General features: G+C 39.3%; 1 protein-coding gene across 1 annotated transcript in view; it reads left to right on the top strand.

Annotated features, from left to right (window-relative positions):
* CNTNAP2 (contactin associated protein 2) overlaps positions 1–26444 on the top strand; it is a gene marked incomplete at both ends in the record, with an annotated part of 1153104 nt that overhangs the window by 757318 nt on the left and 369342 nt on the right. Inside the window, one exon of the mRNA XM_084260050.1 lies at positions 418–524. Within this exon, the coding sequence (XP_084116176.1) occupies positions 418–524 (107 nt within the window). The remainder of the gene's footprint in view (positions 1–417; positions 525–26444) is intronic.

Below are 26444 nucleotides of genomic sequence, written 5' to 3'. Positions count from 1 at the left end.
AAATAGCAACTCACTGGCATTCTTTCTTTAACGTTCAGTCACTTGTGGGACTGGAGTCCTTGAGGCATGACACCACCTGTGCAGCAGGAGGAGGTGTGACTTGTGATGTTCTTTTTGTTTTGACAGCTAAGAACCATTCATACATAGCTTAGAACCCTAATTTATGATGCGTGAATGTATTCCACCTTTATTGTGCTTTTTTGCTGTTTGTAAAAAGGGCTGCAGCAGAGCCTCCATGAATCATCTTTTGTGCAGTTGTGTGTTCAGATATAAATTCCGTTAATCTGCCTAAAAATAACAAAGATTAATTACCTGGCAAGGACATGATACACTGCTTGGGCAGCTCATAATTTAGCTGTGTGTAAATCTTGATGCTCATTTAGGTTTTTTTTCTGTCTTTGCATCTCATCCTGACAGGTGCGTGCCAAATCACTGTGAACACGGTGGCAAATGCACCCAGACGTGGGACAGCTTCAAGTGCACTTGTGATGGGACTGGATACAGTGGCGCCACTTGTCATAACTGTAAGCCATCCTGCAGTTTCTGAGTTGAGATGGAGCAGGAAAGACACTGATGTCTTTTGGTTGAGATAAAAGGTCAAAGTCTTCCTTGCTGGTTGTTAAAGATCCTGAAACCTTTTTTGAAAGGATGCATTGGCTTAATCATACTGCAGATAATAAATACATACCTATGTAGATATAGCGCTGTGCTGCACCAAAGCAGTACAGGTGTCTTAGTTGGGTGTACTGAGCAAACACATTCTCAGCAGTTAGGCACTAGAGTTTCAGATGGACACAGTGAACCTGCCCTAAGCTGCTGGGGAGATCTGCTGACTGCTGCTAGAGACATGCTTGTTCAGGTTGCTACTCTCAAAGTGTGTTTGTTTATATACTGATTATTGGCCATTCTAAAATTGAGTTATTTGCCTTGTTTTCGTGAGCTTGTCGAATAAGGGTATTTCCTATGAGCTCCACATGCCCTAGACTATTAAAGCACAGAAACAAGAGAAAAAGGTAGAGTTGCTCTTTTTACAGTTTGTGTTTATAGTATGCAGAGTCAGTGGTACAAGTCTTCTGTTCTTTCTATTGTATGCTACAAGTAGGATTTTAATATGTGAAGCATATTCTAAATATCTATAAGATGCAGAAAACTTACCTAGCCTTTACGTTCCTCCCTTTTTTCTGCACCAACCAACCTGTTAATATTGAAGAGATGGAAAAAATCCTTCTTAATAGGTGAAAAGTTAAAACTAAAGACAGTATTTATATACATAAAAATTTATATGACTTTACTATTTACTTTAAGTACCACTCTGTAAAAATTTGCAAAGATAATTGCAGAATTCTTTCATTTTTGACAAAAAAACCCACAAAACAACGAGAATTTTTTGACAATTCACTGTTGATTGAATTTCAACAAAAACCTACTGTATTTTTAAATATTATATTAATTATATAATTACATAGTGTATATTTATAAGTTATTATATAATAACTATTGGTACATATATATGCACTGAATCAGAAATTTCTCTATGATCTGGCTACTGAACCTGTAAAGATCAGAGAGTTAAATGGCAAATGAATGTTTATTAAAGATGAGGAGAAATTTCATTGGCAGCCCTTTTTCTAGCAAGAATGAATATGCAGTGTCATGATGTGCTTATATCTAATCTGGCTATGGGTCCCAGAATCCACAGTTGTTGACACCTGGACACTGGATCGCCCAGAAGAGTTAGGGTTCCCTCTCCAGCCATTGTCTGTGCTCCCTTTTGGATGTGCACACAAGATTTTACAGTATAACCTAATGTAGTTTACCCAAAGAGAAGTAGCAAGGACAAACAGATTACATCACTTTTCTGAAATCACATTTAGTACAGAGGAAAGAAAGAATAATCCAAGGAGCTGTTAACATTTTTTGTAATAGGATTTTCACCTTCCCTGTATGGATAAAACAGTGCATGAAGCAAGTAAAAGGCACTGCTGGACTGATATCAAAAGCGGGATTTGGAGTATATTGTCCCATCTTTAGCTGTGGAATGGATAAAGCATGTGGGGTTGTGGCTGTCCAGGTCATTTGGAGACATGTTGGTCGAGAACTGTTACTTTTTTGATTCAGGCAAAGTTCCTAACTTAGGTGGCTAAGTTTTTGTTTTCTTTTATGTTTGTGTTAGAAGAAAATAAATATAGTTTTACTGTGTGTGTTGCTATATTTTAGAAGTCTTGGTTTCTTAGAAAAGTAGGGTGAGTGAAAAGTTATTCACTTGATAGATAACCTGTCAGAATATGTGAAGTCTTATTTCTTTCTAGAGTATAGAATTCAATGTCCCAAAAATAAGTGAAAACCGAAAAATATAGCATAAAGCTGTAGACTGAGACAACCTTAACTCTGCCTTTATTGAGCAGGCAGTAGCTATAAGCATTTACAAGAGCATGTTCCAGCCATGTTCACAGTTTTAGGTATACCTGCAAGTAATGGGGACATTTGCTGAAATTTGCCAAATGTTGTAGTTATGCTGTCCAGAGTTCTGGGACCTCAGCTCTCCTGTGAAGGTGCTGAACTTGTCTGCCCTTACTTACTTGTGCAGTGTGCAAGTGTACTCAGATGTGCTGAAGTTGTGGTGACAAGAGTACAAAAGAGGTCCTGGGGGGAAAAGGAAGCTGGAGTGGTAACTACTGTGTGGTGCAAAAATAGCCGAAAGCAGTTTTAAATACTATTGCAGATTGTTTGACAAGGCTGTAAACTTTAGTAGGTGTCATGATTCTGTGGAGCAGGCAAGTTTTTAAGTGTAGATAACATGTGTTCAGTACTATTTTACTTAAATACAAAATGATTTTACAAATCAGATGGTATTATACTCTATGGTAAAAGATCTATTTCTTTTCTCATTGTATGTTTGTGCAGCGGGTACACCAAGGCATTTCTCAAAGAAATTGCAGTCAAGACTATGTTAGTGGGGATTGTAACTCCATAGCCTATGTATTACTGAAGGTTTTTTTCCAGTGAATTGATTTTGCTTTGGTCAGGGAATCCAACACTTTCTTGAGCTTTTGACCTGAAACAAGGCAAGGCTTTGCAGCCTTGACTCAATTTCAGATCACGGTTTTAGGTTCCTTTGAAGTTGAAATTCAAAGTCAAACTCAAGGGATAAAAGAGAAAAAAATTTCATTAAATTCTTGTGAATCAAAATGGCTTCATTTCACTCAGGTCTGGTCATAATATATTTACAGAATGATAGTGAAAAACAACAGTCTAGAGAAGTGGGGAAATATTCTAGTGCAGAGATATAGTAAAAACTATAAATTGAAAGTAAGCATCTACAGAAGGAAAAATTTTGAACAAATCTGAAATAACTTTGAATTCTTATTACCTCTCCAGTGTGTAAATCAGTTGCACACTAGCTTATTTGTCAGAGTCATAAGCTGGCATTAACAGAAAAAAATCTCTGCTCCACAGTAATTTGTTTCATCCAGCTACAATTGGGTCCCTGGTGCTCAACAGTGAATTAACCATTGTTTGCTAGTTTTATCTAACTAACTGTAGCTGGAAAGTTGTATCTCTCATTGTATGGTAGATATCCTAGAAATCCCCCAGATTTCTTTTGGTGAACAGATACTCGGTGCCCAAGGGAATGCTGTGATCTGGCAAATATCAGGCTAGAGCATCATTTTTATATTTAGACAAGACTAAAAGATGAGTGCATGTATTTACTTAATGATTTACTGTGATGAAACAGTTAGAAAATTATTTAAGAATTAATTATTAAGGCTATAATTAACAGTAAGTATCATCTTTGCTAGCTTTATTATATCAGCTATATTTTATTTCCTGATTAAATAACCTTTATAGCCTAGCAAAAGCTAGCCTGCTGCATGGGGTTCTTAGGGCAATACTTTTCCAGAGCCTATTGGTAAATGGTGCTTGGAGCCTTTGAGGACAGGAGCTCATTTTCCTTATTTCTTTTCATGTCCATCATGATCATAGAATGGTATGGCTTGGAAGGGACCCCAAGGATCATAGAGTTCCAAGCCCCCTGGCACAGGCAGGGACACCAACCTCCAGCCTGGATCTACACAAGGTTGCCCAGGGCCCCATCCAACCTGGCCTTGAACACCTCCAGGGATGGGGCATCCACCACCTCTCTGGGAAGCCTGTTCCAGAACCCCACCACTCTCTCTGTAAAAAACTTCTCCCTAATATCTAATCTAAACCTTCCTTCCTTTAGTTTTAATCCATCCCCCCTTTTCCTGCCATTGTCTGCCCTTTGAAAAAGTTGATTCCCCTCCTGTTTTTATGCTCCCCTCAGGTACTGGAAGGCTGCAATGAGGTCCCCACGCAGCCTTCTCTTCTCCAGGCTGAACAAGCCCAGCTCCCTCAGCCTCCCTTCATAGGACAGGTGCTCCAGCCCTCTAATCATCTTTGTCAGAGCTCCTCTGGACCCTCTCCAACAGTTCTATATCCTTCTTGTATTGGGGGCCCCAGATCTGGACACAATACTCCAGATGGGGCCTCACGAGGGCAGAGTTGAGAGGGACGATCACCTCCGTGTCCCTGCTGGCCACCCCTCTCCTGATGGAGCCCAGGATACCATTGGCCTTGTGAGCTGCAAGAGCACACTGCTGGCTCATGTTAAGTTTCTCTTACACCATGACACCCAGGTCCTTCTCAGCAGGGCTACTCTCAAGGAGCTCTTCTCCCAGTCTGTATCTATGTCTGGGATTCTTCCAGCCCAAGTGCAACACCTTACACGTCACAGTGTTGAACCTCATTAGGTTCACCCAGGCCCATCTTTCCAGCCTGTCAAGATCCCTCTGGATGGCTTCCTTTCCTTCTGTTGTGTCAACCACACCACCCAGCTTGGTGTCATCAGCAAACTTGCTGAGGGTGCACTCAATTCCATCGCTTGTCTCCGGCCTCCACCTGGACATAGAGTCATTGACCATCACCCTCTGTCCACGTTCTGTCAACCAGTTTCTTATCCACTGGATGGATGATCTTCAGTTAACACCACTCTGCTACACATTTTAAGAATTATACATCTAGTCTTAGGATGTAACATGCTTCCTGCTGTTTACAGCTTTGTTAAAACAAAGTTGTACAACTTCACAAATTATGTATCAGGATAAATAATGATCATTCAAGCTTCTTTGTCCCAGTTTTTTAATATACACCTCAGTGCATGCTTTCTCTAGAATCTGCATGTAAGAGAAACACAATAAAGGATTTACAGAGTTTACCATCACTGTGATATATCAAGTTACCAGCTGCTGCACAAACATTGTTAGATTTAGGAAAAAGAACCTAGTCTGATCGTACTTGTTTCCTTCTAATGATTTTCAGTAGCAAAAAAAGTCCAATTTGCTTAATCTTAATTATATCTATTATCAATTGTATGAGAGACAAGTACAGCTCTTTAATTTCACCTTACTTTTACAGGTGTACAGCCTCCATTCCTTCAAGAATACTGGGCAGGAAATGGTCTGCTTATAAATCTTCATCTATGCTATACAAGGCACTAACATCGAGCTCACAGTCTGTTGGCTGCTAGTTCTGTAAAAGCAATAATACAATCTTACGTATTTCTGTCACTAGGAGAAGTATTAATTCCATCAGAATATACAGAGAATGCATCGCTGTTGGGAAAGAATATTCAAAATTTTTACATTTTTAGATTGTCAATGTGCTGTAAGATTTTTCAAAATTAGTTTTTGTTATTCTTAGTTTTAATATAACAGACCTTTACCTCTAAATTCTCTGGTTTTTTCTCCTCATAGCTTGTGAACAAACATTAGCCTATATTTTGGAACAGGATTTGAAGGTAATGAGAATTAAAGCACAAAACTTCTCTCAAAATGATAAATACATTAAGTGTCTCTGGAAGTCTAATGGGCATTGATATTTTTTCCAGGAATAATGTCTTTCTCCCTAAATGAAGTATTGCTTTAATAATGACTTTAATATTGTCTAGAAACAAATTTTGAGTAAGAAACATTGGTGCTGCACAGAAGCCATGATAATTTGGATTCCTGATTATTGCTAAAATCAATAATCAGAAAACCAGATTTTATCTGCATAGGCTGTAATCTTCATCAAGACCTTCATCAATTAGTTTGTATTAATTGATTTTCCATTGCATTAGCATAATGCTTTTAATACCATGCTATAACTTCTGGTCAGGCCTCAAGTGGTCAGAAAGTTGCGTTATGTGAAGGATATAGGTCTCTTTCAATTCCTCCCCCTGCCTTCTCCCTTCTCTCTCTCCTCCTATTCTTCTCCCCTCCCCTTTCCCTCGTCTCAATTTTTCTTCCTACCTCTTTCTTCCCCTAACAGTACATGCTAAGGAAATTCCTTACAGCATTTCTTCCCAGACCTGCAGTAGCAGAAAAGATCAAAGGAGCAGTCATTTCCCATCCCAGGTCTTGGCTCTGTCACATTCTGAGAAGGGGCATGTACCTTCTGATGGGGGTGAGAGCTGTGGATCACCTCAGGATCATCTGAACAAACTTGCAAAAAGCAAGTGTGTAGTTTTTGAAAGTCTCCTGTGTCCATCAGGTGTAGCAGGGTTTCCACAGGATGCCAAAAGCTCACATGTGTGACCCTAGTGAGGGTCAGAGAAAAAGTCTTCATTCTGAGGCAGAACGTGCCCCTGAAACAAACAGTTGCAAACCATTTTGAGGTGAGCAATACCAGTTCATTTCCCAGTGGATTTGTTTTTTCTCCTTGTACTCCTTTCAAGAAATGCTCTTGGAGAAATATACTTAAACACAAATGTCTGAGAATAACAGTACTTCCTCAGAGCAAAGGTCCACCTGGCCCCATACTCTTGCCTCCATCGGCTTTTCTGCAGGCCTCAGGTACCTCTCCTGGTTTCCATGACCTTTTAAAGATGATTGAGAGTGGCCTGGCAGTAACACCTGCCAGCTCCCTGAGCACTTGTGTGTGCATCCCATCAAGGCCCATGAATTTGTAGATGTTGAGTTCGTCTAAGTGTTCTCTAACCTGATCCTCCTCAAGCAAGGGAGGGTCTTCCTTTTGCCAAGACTTTCCTACCTCCAGGGTCTGGGTATCCTGAGGGCCAGCCTTAGCAGTAAAGACTGAGGCAAAGAAGGCATTCAGTAATTCCACCTTCTCTGTATCTTCCATCACCAAGGCACCCATCTCATTCAGCAGCAGGCCCACGTTTTCCCTAGTCTTCCTCTTGCTGCTGAGGCACTTGAAAAAGCCCTTCTTGTCCTTGACATTCCTTGCCAGTTCTCATTACAGGCGGTCCTTAGCCACCTTTGTTGCATTTCTATATTCTCTGACTAGTTCCCTATTTACCTCTTAAGTGGCCAGTCACTTTTTTTCACAGCTCCTGCTGCTTCCTAAAAAGACACAATACATGTGCAGATATCCAAAGATTTGTCTTTTTTTCTTCTTTGAGATGGGTTTTTTGGTTTTGGGGTTTTTTGTTTCGTTGGTTTGGTTTTTTTACTTTTAGGTTTGCATTTTGCAAAAACTCCAAAGAAGGGGAAGGAGCAGTGTATTACAGATATTGCTTAAAAAAGCACAGAGACACTAGCTTTAAAGCATTGCTTCCCCTGCTGCAGTCAGTTATGCTGTGCCAGACAAACTTTGTGCTCTTTTAGAGGGGTTTGAAGATCAAATGGTAGTTCTCCCACTGTCAGTCCAGGACATACCCTCACTGAGGTTCTGTATACATCTACATCACTTGCCACTTTCAAATGCTAAATAAGTAACAAATATTGTCCTGGGTTTCTCCTGTGACTTACTCATTTCTTTTGCAGAAAACACACCCCATTCTTAAGCATTCTCCATCCTTGGATCTCCTGCGTCACAAATTTTTCAGAGCAAATTATATCTCATGGTCTAGCTTTTCTATGAGACCACAGAATGGATCTCCAGGTATGGTCACAGAACACAAGATTTTGTTGTAGAGTCCTAGGAGGATTATACTGCCACTGGCATTGTCAGCAACACCTCCATTGTGACACCAGTGAGCCTTCATGTCTGTCCAATTTCTGACTTTTTCACTGCCATTGTCAACTCTGCAGTTTACTTACAACCAACGCTTGTTGCATAGCTTACAAAACAGTCCATGATGAGGAGTGGCTTTTGTCCTCTCTCAGGTGAGAGTCTATTTGAACCAGTAACTTGGATAAAAGTTAAAGACTGCCACCCACCACAAAAATGAGCATTCAGCTCCACTCTAGTTATTTGTTGAAAGCCCTCATTAACTTCTGAGGCAGTTTTATTACAGCCAGGGTAATAACGTTTAGTTCTGTCAGCGCTGAGCCTTGTTAGCTTTGTAAGGAAAACCAGATCTTTATTAAAAACACCAATTAAAATCTATTTTGAATCAGTAAATTAAAACCTGTTGCTTCCCTCTTTTTTTCTTTAGTTCTCTGTTCTTGATTCTTGGGCCTTGGTAAGATAACAAATAAACCTTATAAATTTGCATCTTATGCAAAAGAAAAAGCCTCGGTCAGAGACTGACATAGAGGGTCACAGATATGAAACCTTAGAAAATAATTTCTAACTAGATACATTTATGTCTCTGACTTGGGCATCTCTGTTCACACCTGTTACTGTTCTTGCTATTGATTACTTACAGTCTTCATGTGCTCAAAGAGTTCCTTAGAAGATTTTAAAAATCACTTTTAAAAATTACAATTTTCTTTCTCCCAGTGAAATGGTATTACCTTTTAAAAGAAATTTCTGATTGTAAATTCAACTTTTGATTTCATGTATGAAATATGTAGTAATGAATTTAGGAAAGATATATCTCCAGGGCAAATCATATGAGGAAGCTGGGGATGTTTTGTCTGGAGAAGAGGAGGCTGAGGGGAGACCTTATCACCACCTACAAACTACCTGAAGGGAGGTTGTGGAGAGGTGGGTGATGGTCTCTTCAGCCAGGTGACAGGAGATAGGACAAGGGGAAATGGCATGAAGCTGTGCAAGGGCAGGTTTTGATTGGATATTAGGAAAAATTTTTTACTGAAAGAGTTGTCAGGGCCTGGAACAGGCTGCCCAGGGAGGGGGTTGAGTCACCTTCCCTGAATATGTTTAAAAAAAGGGTAGATGAGGTACTTAGGAATATGGTTTAGCATAGGATGGGAATGGTTGGACTTGATGATCTTAAAGGTCTTTTCCAATCTTGTGATTCTGTGATTGCTGTCATACCAGGCTATCAGATACATTACGGAGACGTTTAATGTGATTAAATGATTGTGATGATTCAATATAACTAAAGAGGGAAGACCCCTCAGTATGACAGGGTTTTGTGCCCAGTACTAATAATGAAAGGCCACTTGCATTATGAAATTTAGTTCTCAATTGTTAAAAGACAGGGGTAGGGGGAAGACACAAGATACGTTTGGGTTTTTTTTTTTAATAGGTAGTAAATTCAATATATTTACAGCTTTGGTAACTTGAGCTAAGTTGATGGGCACATCAGATCTGAGTGTGTTTAGTACTGCATTCCTATCCTATTCAACCCTTAAGTCCAAACCAAATTATTTTCTTAGCATTTAAATATTTTGTCAGGGTTTACCAAATCCTTTCTATATAACCTTTCTGAGCTTAGGTGTATAAGCATATTTCTTACATGATTTTCTGCATTGCGAAGCTATGGAAGAACCACAAATACTTTTATGCTCAGAAACTGTATTATGTAAGACATTATCATGAAATAATATTCTTTTCAAAGGACAGGAAAAATGCTTTGTTTTAATAGACTTCAAGTAGAAGATACAGCCTGGTCAGAAATGTCTTATATTTTGAGAAAGCTTGGCACAAAACTGTCTCCCCTTCAGCTGTCCTGTAGGGATTTGTGTGCAGGGCTGCGACAAACTGTCACCTTGACATTTCTGAATGCTTGTCAGTGAAACGTGATGTTTTAGTCAGCAGCATCTTGCACGAACCGATCTTGGATTCCAGAATCGGGCCTTCTGCAGAAAGCAACAGCATTTATGGATGTACATGCATGTGCAAACTTGTGATTTTAGTGAGGTTGAGCACAGGTTTAATAACCCATATGTGACTGACTGAATGATTTACACCACACTGACAGATGTTGCAGTGAATTCCCTGTAACAAATTGAGAATTTCCATAAGTAAACTGGGCAACATGTGAACATGCTGGAGGCTCTAGCAGACAGCTAGCATTTAACAACATACAGGGTGGCTTTGCAATACTCTTTAGCTTTGCTCATGGAACTCACATGGTTTGAATTATATGAACAGGGGAATGAGAAACAGTCCAGAGACTCACAGTAAATACCAGAAACCCAAGCTGCTGAGTTCTGAAAACATGAAGGAGAAGCTGTCAGTAGGGCAAAATTTCAGTTGCTCCCTGTACTCTCATCTTTGTGTGTTTGGGGTGATTTGCCTCATTTGGCTGATGGAGGACAGCTGCTCTGGGATGTGCTAATGGGGATGTTGTGCTCTGTTGGGAGGTGAGTGGTGAAGTTACTCTGTGGAAAGTGAATTTGGATAAATAGTAATAATGTTTTTGACAGAGCTGCTGGGTTTGTGGAGGTTGGAGTTGGGAAAAGTATCTATGAACCTAACAATAGGGGCAGTGAGAAAAGGGTGATAAGCTCTTTCAGCACTGTGATTGGGGGGTAAGTTTTGTCTTAGATGTTTTAAGAAAAGGAGAACAGTTCATCATCCTTCTAGTTCAGCCTCTTGTGAGTTGATGTTTGGGTGTCCCTGACGAAGGCCTTTGAATTGCTCCTTGAAGACTACTGCTTGAAGGCTCTGTGTTTGTGACTTAAGTAAATTAGATTCCAGGAGGTGTGTAAAACTGTGTTCAAGCTAAGCAGTGTGGATATGTGTCTAAGCAATGCTGACCTTGAAGTAACAGAGGGGAAAAAAGTGATGCAGAATTTCTGAAAATTTGAGAAGGGGGATTTTTCCTCTTCTGCTCTTAGCATCCCCTTGAAAGCACTGTTGACAACTGATTCTTCTTTGCCAGTGATCTTGGTATCAATTTATTCTCTCCTCCTTTCCTACACTCTGTAGCTAAACTAATCAAATTTGATACATGCTCTATGAAACCTCATTTCTGGGATGTTTGTCTCTTTGCAGTTGAAAACAGATTCGTAAAGCCTGTTTGTAAAGAAACTACTTCTCTAAACAAAAATTTATTAAAAGCATCATATAATCAGTATTCCAGCATCTTGAAGAGGCTAATCTCTTTTCCAATAATGCTTCTCAAAGGAAATGTCATCATAATTTATAATAGTACTTGTGAATTCATCTTCTATTATTTATTATTTGTTTTCAAAGGATTTAACATAATGTATTTCTTTTCTAAGGTTACACACTATTATTAAATTACCTCTTTTTTATTAAAATGTTCTTTTAAAATGAGGGTGAAGTTATTTGGTTTATTCTGAGTTCTTCATGTAATTTTTCATGTGAAACAAACCCCAAACTGCTGCATTTTTTGAGCTGTTCTGGCAAACCTGGGAAAACAAAAGCTTGGGGTTTTGGTTTTGGTTTTTTTGGTGGGTTTGGGTTTTTTTTTTTGTTTAAGGGTGTTTCAGGGTTGTTTTTTTTAAATCAGCTTGTCCTTAGTTTCAGCACCATAAGCTCTAGTTACTTTTGCTGCTACTAATTTATTATATGCTAATCTGAGAACTGCTTTGCACCAGATGTTTATGAAATGCAGAATGTATAATAAATTTAAAGTAACTTCATTTTTGTTGTAGGTAAATGGATGGAATCTGTGTTAGGACAGAAAGTCTGTGGTTCCAAAATGAGCAATAGTATCAGTACTACTTGATGAAGATTAAGTGGAGAAAATGACTATTAGGATGCAAAGCAGAATATGAGTAGTCAAACACCAGTATTTATCAGCTGGATATAACTATCAGATGAAGTGAGAGAGAGAGAGTGTATAAGGGCTGAAACTGGGCTTCAGGTTTTGGCTGTTTGTATGCAGCTGTATGTAGTTCTAAATTAGAATCAAGTGTCATGGGTTTTTAAGCTAAAGTTCTGCTAGGTGGACGAAACATATTTGGACTCCAGTGCAGTAACAGAATGAAGTCAGTGTCTAATTTAAAAGATTTTTAGTCCCTTAATTCAATGACATATTTAAAACTAACTGAGCAACGTGCCTGAATTGCAGCCTGAATTTGGGAAAGCTTAAGTATTACATGAATTAAGTTTTTTTCTACTGTAACCTGTGCTGTGTTGTTATTCAGAATAATATACTGTTTCTGGGGGACAGTTAAAAGAGAATATGTAATTAAGAACAGATAACTGTAAAATAACTCATGTATGCTGTAAAATCAAAGTCAGTGCTAATCATAGCCTGAAAAAGACTCTGCATGTAAAGACTTCAAAATTAATTAGCTTTTTCCTAAGCTTTTCCATTAAGACAATCTAGCATATTGCTTACTTAGCCATTAAAACACTTTAAGTGCAAAAAAAAAAAAAAGCATTAAGGTGCTGATATTAAAAACCCATTGATAACCATTAGAAAGAGAAAATACATTTTGAAGTCACTCTAATTCTAGCTTTCAAGGTCATATGAGAGAATGAAGTTAGTGCAAAGAACAGCTGTAGAGATGCACCACAGTTAAAGTAATGAGAACTTCTTCAGAAGACATTTTTATCTCTCCGCTGTTTTTAAAATTCAAAATAGGGGAACATACTGTTTTTCCATTATGCTTGCCATTAAAAGGTTAATATGTACCCACAGATAACCAGACATTATCTAAAGTTCATAGCATGTCTGCATAGATTACCTAGTATAGAAAGATTTGATAAATTTTACATTAATAGTGAATTTTCTCATATGTGGAAGTAAAATCAATCTGATAGGACTGTGGATTGAAAATTAGCATACTTGCATTTTGTATTAACATTTACCAGTAATGTAATTTCAGGGCAAGTTACTTCTCTTTCTCACTTGCATGTTGTTTGTTTTTTTCTTTTGTTGGTGTTTGGTTTGTTGTGGGTTTTTTTCCCCTCATTTATGCAATGGGAGTAATTATGCTTTTTTTAAGTGCTTTGTAAGTTCTGACAAATATTACAAGCAGAAGAGCAATTTGAAAAAGTGAGGAGAAGGCTTGCAAAGAGAAAAAAAAAAGGAAGTCTTTTCATTCTGAAAGTTTAATAGGAACAGTTGATCAGTGTAAAATCAAACCCTAATTTATCATCTACCACACTAGAAACATGGTAAATACTGGTGAGCTAATGTTTTAATTTGAAGACTTATTTTGAAAAAAAAAAAACTATTCAAGAAAATTATGAAACTGTTTCCTGGAAATGATATTTTGAAAGTGATATTTCAAAAATTGCTTTCTGTCTGTAATTCCTGCCTCATGATGGTGTTGGGTCTTGTGATCTAATTGTATGATTGTGTAGGATACTCATACTGCAGGTAGAAGTACAGTGAGAAAAGCTGACTCCCAAAGACCTTTGTGCTTTTTCCTATGCTTCTGACTGGAGAAGAGGGCCATAAGAAATTTTCCTGCCCTAGATAATCTGCTAGAGAAATTAGAGCTTTCGCAATCAGCTCCGTCTCATATCCCAGGTATAAGACTGGTGGCCCAAAGTGTCTGAGAATTGAATTCCAAGTTTGGTTTAGGAGGAGCCAGTCATCTTTTCTGAAAGGTAGTCTTGAAAATGCAAAATGGTACAGAACAATTCAAACTTAATCCTGAGATGGAGGAGAAGCAGTGGAGCCCCACCCCCATCTGCAACGGGCTGCTTGGGGTAGAACTCTTGTTGAGTCTTCTTAAGCCTTTGTTTAGGGGCAAAAGTATGTTTTTTGGGGGATGTGCTTGTGTTTTGTGCCTGAGAGCAACAGAAGAGACTATTGCCTTGTTCCTCTGCTGATGAGATTAAAGACTGATCATCTCTTGAGCCTGACTGGCAACTCTGAAAGTCCAGTAGTATTTTTTGTCACAAACTGAAGCCACAGGAATTGCTGCACTTCTGGAAGAAGATGGAAAACAAGGATGAGGAAAGCCAAAATACAATAATTCATGTGAAGGGTGACAAAACATGGCAACTCAGCTACTTACTGCTTGCTTACTGTTTTGTGTAGTTTTTATGGGTCCAGTAGGCAATTTTGACTAAATGGAGTGAAACCCTAAGATACTTCTTATGTTTTGTATGCTGTAATTGCCTTAATAGCAAGTATGACAAGGTTTATCTTTACAGTAGAAGCTGTATGGCTCCAGTAGCAGAGAAGCATAGAGAATAATTATTGCCAGTCTTCTTATGACACTTCTTTGTGGGCAATATATATTTCAGATGGGATTTTTCTTAATATAACTCTATTCTTGCTTATGTATACTACCTTTCTCAAACATCATTATATGATTTTTTTTCAGTACACTCAAGCTTCTTGACAGTGGAAGTTTTTGACAGCTCTACATACCATCCTTAGGAACAGTTGCCGATACTGACCCTTTGCATGTAGGGGCAAGAGCTGTTTGGTGGGGTTTTTTTACTCTCCTTCCCAATGTCCTGTAAGTTAAATGGGAGACAAAGCAGGGGAAGTTGAAGGACCAAAATCTTTTAGCAGAAGTGTTTGGAATCAGTCATAACTTCATAACTGGTGCATTAAAATTTCACCCTGGGTTAGATGGCTAATAGGCAACTTGGCTTGACAAGTCTTTTAGCAGAAGTAATGACAAGTTACTGGAACTCCTTAAATATTTTACCAAAGCCTGCAGAATCCTCTAGGTATGTTAACTTTTAGCTAACTACATAAACATGTAAGCTGCTACTGTTTCATAGATGCTGCTTGTGCTGATATTGGTATAAGCACTTAAATGTGTTGATGTAATTTGTAGTTCTTTGTTGTCTCAGTAGAAGCCTTAGCTGTACTACTTACATGTACTTAGCTGTACTTTTAGCACTATTAATTTTACTGGAACCATGCAGGCTTTCTTTGAATCTCACCTTGCAAAGTTTTAAGCTTTTACATTGACTCATTTATCACATCCATATGCCCTAATCACTTGTTTAGAAAAATCACATTTTCTTGTGACCATGGTTGCTCTGTTTTATCTGAAAAGTTCTCAGTATGCTTTCAGGTTCAGAAGGAACTAGTAGATGCCTAAAACTGAGAAAAACAGAAGATGCCATTTGTCACTTTTTTATTTTATATCTGCCACTGGTACTTCTGAGCACTACAAATATCACTGCATTTCTCAGATTGATGCTCAGGCTAACTAGGCTACAAGGGCTTGTTACGCCTTTCTGAAATTCTTAACTGTGCCTCTCCTTTTTTAAACCTGCTTCCATTTTCCCTATTCCCATATTTCTCCATTTCTTTGTGATTGCTAGTCAGTCTCAACAGTTTGTTTCTTTCTTTTATCATGCCTTATCTAATCATCACCTTTTTTTTTTTTCCTATCGCTTTACAGAGTCTTTGTTTTCTTCCAGTAGTCTGGATGGTCATTAATAAATGCATTCTGCAGGTTAGAAAGCTCTGTGGACAGAATGCGGGAGCTTTAGCCAGGTCTTCAGCACCTGAACTACTTGTCAAGCACTATGTGAGTGATCACAGAGAAGGGAGATGTGTTTAATAGCAGTGTAGCTGAGTACAACCCACGGATTCAGAGCTCTGTATGAAGTTAATTGCAACCATAAATAAAAGGGGAGATGGCTACAGGAGAAGTCCTGTATTCTGCCACAGTATGCTGTTTGAAATGCATATGCTCTAAGATACTTTCTGTTGGAAGAAAACATACCATGCCAGACTGATCAACCCAAAAGAGGCAGTGCTGCCACAGCCTGTTGACCCCACATCCTGCCACTAGCAAGGCTGAAGTTGTGTTCCCATCAAGCATGTGCACATGAAGCACACATATATACTACACGTATACATGGTTAGCCACACAGTTTCCATACACTCAGTGAGTGCAGTGATATAAAAATGGAGAGCATTAATGGCTTCACTCCTGCTCCAGCTGAGCAGGATAGAAGCCCTCTCCAAGGGGTGTATGTACATATGTACTGCATGGATCCTTCCCTCAGCCGGGCTCAGACACTCAGTGTCAAATTCGCCTTTGATCTCAGTCTCCCTGGTTTCTATCACCTGGACATACAGCCCTGAGGCAGCAGTTCCACTCCAGTTACTGGTACAGGCTGTTGCATGTGCAGACAGGACTTTACAGGTGCTCACATGCCTAGAGACACCCAGGTGCTGTCACATCCAGAGCTGACCTTTGGAGACCCACTCATGCCTGCTTGCTCCTAGGCTGCTTCACCTGTATGCTGGCTCATCCAACTTCATCTTCACGAGCCATCATACACGTGCACTTGCTCCAGGGGCTCACATCACAGGCACAGGGGCCGCCTTGCACATGTGCACACATGACAGAGAGCCACTGGCCCAGGAAAGAGATAGAATTTAATAAGGCAGGACAAACTGCAGTCATTTGGTTCAGGATACGAGGCCAGCACAGTGAACTGACCAAAATTTACACTTATTGTACTCTTTTTTCTTTTTTTTTTTTTTTTCCTCTCTTGTGATTTTTCCTTCTCCAAATCACCTAACCCTCTCCATTTTCCTCCTTTTGGTTCTGCCTCTAAATATCCCATAAGTCCTGTACAATCATGACCTACATTTCCCATGAATCCCATAACATGTCCCAGCCCTAGACTGCAACCCCCTTAATCTGAAAGGTGTTGGGGAGAGTTTTTCCAAGTGACTCATGATGATGGGCTCCATGCCCAAACACTGGGGCTGAGGCTGTGCTGGGACAGCCTCAGACAGGTTGATTGCTGCTTGGAAGTCCTTGATTTGGGTCCCTCTCTGGGCTTGTGCAGATGGGCCTTTGATGGGCTGATGGCTCGTGTGATGGACCTGTGAGCAGCCTGGCAGGGTATTAGAGCTTCTCCCCTGTCATTACATCTCTGAGCTCCTCTGTGGATGTGCAGATGGACTTTTTTTCACACAACCTGACACTTTCCCCATATTCTCATCCCCTCAGTGAACAGTCTAAATGAATAAACTACAGTGCTGCTATTGAAACACATAACAACCAAAGAGTGTGTGCCAGCCCAGGCAACCTCCAAGGAACCCACCTAGCATGTTACTAATTTAACAGCAAATCCAATATGTGAAAAAGATTTCCAGTAAATTGCCAGGACACAGTCATTCCCAACTGAAAGTACTGGAAAGAAAACATTTAAAAAAGGATATGGAACAGATGTTTCTACTCATATTTTTATGGCAGGTAAAAAAAGTAGGATTCTCTTGGCATTGTAAGTTGCTTAGAGATTAATGGAAATGTCAAAGATGATGCATTGGTTCTAATTTGTTGTCATATTGATAGAGGACATTATGATTGGGATAATGTAAACACTTACATGAGCATTTGTTTTTGTAATGTTTTAGTTCTTTTCCTTTAATGGAAATCAGTGCTCAGCTCCTCTGGAAAACCCAGTTTCATTCGATGCCTGTATGTCTGTGTATATAGCAATTCTTTTGTAGGTGAGCTATTGTTTGTTGATATGGTTTGGGCTTGGTTTTTTGTATTGGGTGGGTTTTTTTTTAAACATAAGCTTTTAATGTAAGGTTTTAAGAAATCTTACTGGATGAGATTTATTTTTTTTAATAACTTGAGGAAGTTTTACTCAAGTAAACCTTGTACTGATTAAGTACAGCTAGCCAAGTCTAAACTAAACAAGGTGCCATGTTTTCCTTCACAGGTTTGCTGGTTATTTGATACAAAAATGTTTGGGGACCTGGGATGGGGAAAAAGGGGAGGAAATAGTGACAATTACAACTATCAAAGCCTGTAAAAATAAAATTTACATCACAATCCTTTAAATGAAGTTGGGAATAATGCATTTTGGGATTAGCAATATTCATGAATAAAGGAAACCTGACACTATAATTTCCTTTAAAACTGTGAAATGAAAATTTCTCTTTGTGCAGCTAAGCATTATTTAACATTGATGAGAAAGGTCAGGTCTTAGGTCAGATCAAGTGCTGTAATATCCAACATGGATAGGAAAGAACCAGAATGAATTTGGTGGGAAAAAAAGTCTTGGGTGTGGTTCTCAGCACACTTTAGAGTGCAGTCAGTCACAGAATCCCAGAATCATAGGGGTTGGAAGGGACCTCGAGAGACCATCGGGTCCAACCCCCTGCCAGAGCAGCTCCCCAGCTCATATTGCACAGAGAGGCGTCCAGACGGGTCTTGAATATCTCCAGAGATGGAGACTCCACCAGCTCCCTGGGCAGCCTGTGCCAGGGCTCTGTCACCCTCACTGTGAAAAGGTTCTTCTGCATGTTGGTGTGGAACTTCCTGTGCTCCAACTTGCAGCCATTGCCCCTTGTCCTGTCTCCACAGAGCACTGAAAAGGGGCTGACTGATTCCCCCTACATCCCATACTTAAGATATTTATAAACATTAATAAGGTCCTCCCATTAGTCTTCTTTTCTCAAGGCTGAACAGCCCCAGCTTACTCAGCCTTTCCTCATAGGGGAGATGCTCCAGGCCCTTAATCATCTTCGTAGCCTTTCTCTGGACTCTCTCCAGGAGATCCCTGTCTTTTTTATACCAGGGAGCCCAGAACTGGACACAATACTCCAGGTGGGGCCTGACCAGGGCAGAGTAGAGGGGGAGGATCACCTCCTTTGACCTGCTGGCCACACTCCTCTTGACACACCCCAGGATCCCATTGGCTCTCTTAGCCACCAGGGCACACTGCTGGCTCATGGCCACCCTGTCATCCACCAGGACCCCCAGGTCCTTCTCCATAGAGCTCCTCTTGTTGTAATATAACAAGCAGTTGTATTACACAGCTGGGAAAGTGTAAATCCAGGGTTTACCCTCTCTCTTCTCTTTTTCTATGTCCTTGGCAATGCAAAGTGAGTAGAAGTAGAAATCATACTTTTTCTTTAGGGGTATGGATATTTTAAAAACTTGGGTTTTATATCAACCTTGAGGCCTTTTGCATGGGGCAGGAGGGATAGGAGGGAGGAAGGCGGCAAGATGATACTGGCAGCGTTCCTGTTGTCTCCCAGCTGGAGAAGACTCAAACAGGCTCCAGGCAGCTCTGAAGCTTTCTATGGCTGGGACCAGTGTATGACCAGCACAAGCATGGTAAATATGTAAGAGTTTGTTTGATACTCTTCCCCTTAAGATGCACTGCCCAGTAATGCTCTTCAGCTACACAAGTGTGCCAAAACATCTAGATTTAAAATGGCAGTGTGTCTTACATGGAGATGTTTGCTGTGACTTTCAGTTCTGCCTTTCAAATGTTTCAATTCTGAACTGTGTTTATTTCAGCTACAAAAAAAATGGAAATGTTCTACAAAGTGCTAGAATGCAGGTGGTTGGGTTTTTTAAAAGTGTTTATGTATTCTTGAATGACTTAATTCTCAAAAGCACCTTGTTAAAAATTGGTGTCTAATTATACTTCTTTCTTGTGATGTCTGTAGGCTGACACTGTTACAAGGATGCTAATTGCCTAATCTATGGCTTCTAATTTAAAATCACTGCTAAATTTGTTTAAAAATCTGTCTTTGATCAGCCTTTTGGATTTAAATTAATTTCTCTCTGCCCCCCCTCCCCAGCCCAAAGCAAAGAAAGACTGAAGTTGAGAGAGAAACAGGAGCACCTTTCTTTTTGCCATAAATGGGATATTCCTTTTCTGTATTCATAGCAAATTCTTGGGTTGTACAACTGTGAGGTAAATCAAATTACAGTTTTCACCCCTATGGCAGTAATTTTCTTTATGATCCAACTGGCAAATAAAATCACACTCTCTCTCTTACTCTGATGGCAACCCCTCTACTTTCTTCCCTTTGTTACTACAGTGGTAATTGTCATGTTTACCACTGACATAAATGTGCCTAGAGTCAACTTGACACAAATTTGGCAAATTTCCACATATCTTATTATTTTTATTTTTCTCTCCTTTTTAATTTCCTTTCTGTTTCTATGGGGCATATTTGAATATTGCACTAATAATGAGAATCCTTTATAAGTTCATTAGCTCACAGTAGGAGGGAGAAGTAGAGTGTGAGGCAGATACAGCAGTTAGGAAGGTGGCAATCCATAACTTCAGAGCATTAAGAAGGCTAAAGCTTAGGTCAGTGGGAGCAGGAAGAAGGTTGTGCTCAATCACAAAGGAGGTCTGCTGATGGAAAGCTTTAGTGGCACGACAGCCGATGCAGCAGTGGACAGAAATGCATGCTAGTCCAAATATAAAGCACTAAAATTCCTTGTTAGTTTACCTTCCCAATTAATTTTTTACAAAGTAGTGTATGTGTATATTTAATATTTTTATTTATATAGACTATATGTAATTATGTATGTAATATGTATACGCACAACATCTTTTTAACAACTTTGTTGATGACATGGACAGTGGGATTTAGTGCACCCTTAGTAATTTGGCAGCACCACCAAGCTCTGAAGGGAAAGTATGCTGTCCTGAGGGCCTTGAAAGGCCCTTGAAGTTCAACAAGGCCAACTACAAGGTCTTGTACATGGGTTGGCACAATTCCAAGCACAACTACAGACTGGGTGGAGAATGGATTGAGGGCATCCCTGAAAAGAAGGGCGTGGGGGTGTGGGTGGATAGGAAGCTGGATGTGCACCAACAATGTACACTTGCAGCCCAGAAAGATAAATCTATCCTGGGCTGCATCAAAGGAAGGGTGACCAGCAAGTCAAGGGAGGTGATTCTCCCCCTCTACTCTGCTCTTGTGAGACCCCACCTGGAGCAATACATCCAGCTCTGGGGTCTTCAATACAAGAAAGACCTGGACTTGTTGGAGGGAGTCCAGAGGAGGGCCGCGAAGATGTTGAGAGGACTGGATCATGTCTCCTATGAAGACAGACTGTCTTCAGAGTTGGTTTTGTTCAGCCTGGAGAAGAAAAGGCTCTGAAGAGACTTTATTGCAGCCTTCCAGTACCTAAAGGGGGACTACAGGAAAGATGGAGAGGGACTTTGTACAAGAACACTTAATGACAGGACAAGGATTAATGGCTTTAAATGAAGGAAGGCAGATTCGGATTATGTATTAGGAAGAAATTCACCGTGAGGATGGTGATGTGGTGATGCACTGGAACAGGTTGCCCTGAGAAGTTGTGGATGCCTTGCCTGTGGGTTGGTACTAGATGATCTTTGAGTTCCCTTCCAACTCAAACCATTCTATGATTCTATGAAAATTAAAGAATGGTCTTTATTTTGGAAGCTGGTTCAAGGATTTTGAGGTGCAGAACAACTGAGTATAGGAAGATCTATGCTTAGTAGGGGTTAACAAACTTTAGAAGTAGAGGTTGAGGAAACTGGTTTTCTTTTGTTTGTTTGTTTATTCAGTTCTGCAGAAGTGGGCTTCATTGCTGGCTTTTTTTACCATGTAGATCATTTAATATGCATCTGTGAATAGAGAAAACACTATTTTAGGCTGAATTAACAGAAGCATAACTTGTGGGATGTGCAAATTAATCCTGCTGAGCTGGGCATTGTCCACTTTTGTATGCTGAGCTTCACTAACAAATTGGAGAGTCCAACACAGATCAAGACGAATTTAGCACCTGGAAAACACAACTTGTGGCCAAGATGAACAAACTTGGCATTTTAAATCTACAAATACACATAAAATGGCTGCAAGGATGAATACAATAAACTGTTCTCCAAATTCACGGTGAGTAGAATGAGAAATGATGAGTTTAATGTACATCAGAGCAGCTCCACAGTACAGAGTGGGAGAAATGCTGGTGCATAAGGGCTGGTGGAGCTCTAGGCTGCCTTGGCCTGTTGAGGAATTGACATCATGGGAGACAGCTAACAGGAGTATGTCAGGAGTGATACATGGATGTAATTGAGGTTATTGGGGAGGTGAATTAGATCATCTTTGATATTCATCCCAGCCATGTATTTCTACTGTTATACTAATTACCATCAGGAAAAAGATTCTGCTTCTTTTCCCAGCCCTTACTGCTCCAAATATAATTTAAGCAATTGAACAGCCATTTCCCGGAACGTCTTGTGGAATGATGTAGTGCTTATTTAATGTGATGTTAAGAGTAACAGAACTAAACCCTTAGGCTTAAGTTAACTTGTATTTGAACTGCCATGAGTAAAATAATTGCGTGGTGTGTAATAGACTCTTATTAATCTCACATGACCACAGTGAAAAGATGAAGTTTTGAGCTCTTAGAATTTCTGACTGATTGTGAGAGCAAACCAAGGCCCCCTATAATAACTGTATCTAGAAAAAACCCAAAATAATCACATTGCAGTTCCACTCAGCAGATGTGTGATGATGCCAGGGCTTCTGCTTGTACTTTTGGGACTACAGTAATTCAATACAACTTCAGGCTGTGGAAGTAACCTAGTCATGGCTGAAAAGTAGTACTTGATCTTGGTTTTACTACAACTGGAAAAATGATTGGCTGGAACATGCACCACATCATACACAGCCATGATTTGGTGAACTTGTTTACAGTACCTTCCAATATTCTGAAATTCATACTTACACTGAAATTTCCAATTTCTTACTTGCATTTATATATGAAAATTGCATTTTTACTGACCAGCTGTTCATGTATAGCAGCAATTATTTTAAAACAGGTAAAAATAATATTCTTGCAGATGCAATATAAGTATGCAAATTGTAAGTTTTATGCAAGGGGCTTGAGTCTTTCATCTACTCCAACTTTCAGTTATACATAAAGCCAGAAAGGTTTTTTTCACTTTCACTGTCATTATTAATTAGGCAATACTGCATTGGCATGTCATATTTAGACACTTACTACTTGTTTTTTCCTAAATGCACATCATTTGCTTGTAATTGAACGTAGTGTAACTGAATCTAGAATTGTATTTATTCAGAAAGAAATTTCTGGAATTTCTTTAGCATCACAGTGGATCCGTATACCAAAAGAAACACCCCCAAAAAATAAAACAAAGAAAAAAAATTTCCCATACTGATTTTAAATTTCCTAATGATTCTTTTTATGTACACATCACATTTAAGGTCTGTATAAAGCTGCAGCATATCAGGAAAATCTTTTTTTCCTGGATGTGAACCTCAGTGCAGTTTCTGACACGTTAGATGGTTTCCAACTGCACATAGAATGGGCACAGAAGCTCAGCATTACAGCTCGCTGAGCATGCTGGCACCTTCATACCGCTCTGGTGAGTCAAGGTGAGGACACTGGGAGCAGCCATGGCTGGCTGCTACTTTGGGGGTGAGGTCTAGGAGCCTTGAAGGTCTTCTTACAGCTTTATTAGAGCCCTTTATTTAAAGCACTAATTCCTATGCTTTTTCTAATCATTATAACCTAATTCTACAGGGGCATCTCAGTTCCAGGTACCTGAAATTCAGTTGTGTGGCTTGTGGTGAGCAACTTTTGGCTGATGATCCAAGTTCTGGTCATGCAGACATTGCTGTCTCTTTAACTCCATCAAGAACATAGTTTGAAGAATTATTATTGGTGTTGCAAGACGGTTTTGTGTAGTTAGGATTTGATTTTTGTTCCCCACTGCCAACTTTTTTGTTTGTTTGTTTAGGGGAGGATGTTATTTTAGCAAATATATTGAAGATATTTTTAAATCAAGAAGGATTTTTTTGAAAGAGGTCTTTGGTTGTCTAAAACTAAACAGGTGTTTGGTTGTCTTTTTTACATTAAGGAAATTACAGAGTAGTCAAAAATAGAAAGAAAAAAAAAACCCTAAAACAAAAGTCCTGGTTATCTTAGAATCTTCTCTCTACAGGATCAGGTTATGGTCGGTGTTTTTACTGTTTTGGAGCTCTCTTTAGGTGAGTGTACCTACATGTATCAAAAGTTGAAGTGTGTTGAAACAGCTTGAAACATTTTAGATACATGTGCATCTATCAGAATGCTGGTGAATTCTTCAGCTTTGATTTCCTTGTTCCATCACCATTTTACTGGTGAGGTTTTTTGGATGCTGGTGGTGGGTGGTGTTCCTTGAGTTTTGATTTGTAATTTATTTTAGTTTTCAGTTCTCACAGCTGAAGGTGTAGGGAGCTTCAGTTGGACTAGGGAAATGATTGTGTCCCTGCACTCAACTCTGGTGAGGTTACACATGGAGTCCTGTGTTCAGTTTTGGGCTCCTCACTGGAAGGAAGACCCTGAGGTGCTGGAGTGTGTCCAGAGAAGGGCTACTAAGCTGGTGAAGGGTCTAGAGCACGAGTTTTAGGACAAATGGTTGAGGGAACTGGGGTTGTTTGGAGAAAATGACTGAGGGGAGACTTCATCACTGTCTACAACTCCCTGAAAGGAGGTTGTAGTCAGGTGGGTGTTAAGCTCTTGTCCCCAGTAACAAGCAATAGGATGAGAGGAAACAGCCTCTAGCTGTTCCAAGGGAATATTAGATCGGATATGAGGAAAAGGTTCTTCATGGAAAGGGCTGCCCAGCAAGGTGATTGAGTCACTATCCCTGGAGGTATTTTTAAGGTGTGTAGACACCTTTATGGACGTTGTTTAGTGGTTGAGTTGGCAGGGCTAGGTTAGCAGTTGAACTCAATGATCTTACAGGTCTCTTTCAACTTAAATGTTTCTATGACTCTGTAAACTGACAGCTTAAAGGAATGGAAGGGGCAAACCCAGGGACATTCAGCAGAAGTTTCCAACCATATTTGCTTTGCCAACAACAAATAAACAAGGGCACCCTTAACATTTGAAAATCTGGCAAAAGCAACTTTGGAAAACATTTAATGATGATCAAGATCATATTAAAGTACAGACCTACTAATGAGTAAAGACACAGTTTAGTTTAACTTTCAGTTCTTTTTCTGTAGGAAGGATATGTATAATAGAATTACACACAGAAGGGTCATCCAGCAAGTAGTGAGTGTGTGCCAGCACATGGGAAGATACAGAGGGTTTTACATACCAGAAATATAATTGTTACATATAACATTGTTTAATTTCTATATAGCTGTTTCACCATAAATTGGATGTAACTAAATTGCAGATCAGAATATTTTTGAGAATGTGCATTGATGCAGTATGGTTTTACAGCAATATTAACTTCCATCTCATTGTCCTATCTGAAAGGGTTACTTCACTTTCCAAATGTGAAATGTAAACATAAATACTTCTTTGCACCTATTTTTGTCTGACCAACAAACTTGTGTACTTATTCTAAGTATAACTGAAATTGAAGATTGAATTTTTAAATTTTAATTTCCCTGTTCTTAGGCATTAATGAAGATGAGTGGTAAACTACAGAATTTTCATATCCAAACATTAAAAAAACCTGGCAGACATAAGATTTGGTTCTGACCATTGCAGCAGTAGTCCTACCAAGTATCAAGAACATTGAAATAGTGTTGCATCATGTTAGCTTTTCATGGGACTTTTAAAAAACTTCTTAATGTACATCAAGTAGAAGAGCAGCTTCATATGTTCTGAATCAGAATTCAGAAGGGGTTTTGTTCTCGTATGCTTTGAGTCATGTTTAGATTTCTAGTTCACTTAACCTAATTTAAAAAAAAAAAAACAAAACAGCAGCATTCTTTCTTGACCAGATGGCACTGGAATGAACAATGGTATAAACAGGATCATTGCACAGAGAGAAAATTCCATTGACAGAGCAGAAGCTTGCAATGTATGTGTATTTATATGTAAAAAATTATTTTTAACATTGTGAGTTTTGCAGTTGATCTTCTGAATATATACTTTCATAAAGCAACAAATAAAACTATTTTTTTTTCTTTTAAAATAAGATGCAGGCATGCCATTTCAGTGTGTAACTATTTCTTGAGTAAATTTGGGATTTTCTTTCCCATTTCCTGTTTGTGCTTTCAACCTTTTTTAAGGAGCTCAAGAGTTGAAACCAGCTTGAGTGACATAAGCCCAAGCACCTGACAGTCTATTTAGCTTTCAGTATTTTTCTGGGAAGTTGAGTGATGGAGAGGCATAGCTGGATGTCATGGATCTGATGCACTGCCTACTCTTGTCACTTCTGCTATCATTTAATTCCATCAGTTCCTGTGAATCTACACATCCCCTATGCCCCTGCAAAGCTGAGGAGATTTACTCCTGTATTAGCAGCAGTTTAAAGGAGTTTATCCCCTGCAGCAGCCATATTCACTGTCAGAAACAAAACATATTGTAATGCATTCGTGTCACATCGTACAGACTGTCACACTATGTCTTCTATTTATAATAAGCTTTCTACTTATAAAAAGATGCCATTTGTCAGCCCTAAAATTAACGCTGCCTTTTTTACATAGCGATGCAGAAACTGTAGTTTACCAAGGTGTTACTGAAATTCTATGGGAACATCATGCAGGGTGACAGAGTTGCTAAATCCTTTTTATTATTCAGCTCTTCTGCTTTCTAGAGATAGCCAGCAGCTGTGCCAGCTGTGTGGGATAACTCTCTTGATCTTTATGCCAGTCAGAAGTTACAACAGGAGAACATCTGCTTCTCTCAATCTGTAAAGGGCCATTGAAATCTAAGACA

Source organism: Gallinula chloropus, assembly GCF_964237585.1.
Source record: "Gallinula chloropus genome assembly, chromosome: 2".
NCBI classification, from domain to species: Eukaryota; Metazoa; Chordata; class Aves; order Gruiformes; family Rallidae; genus Gallinula; species Gallinula chloropus.
The sequence above is the reverse complement of the archived record's forward strand: the minus strand, read 5'-3'. Positions and strand labels throughout refer to the sequence as shown.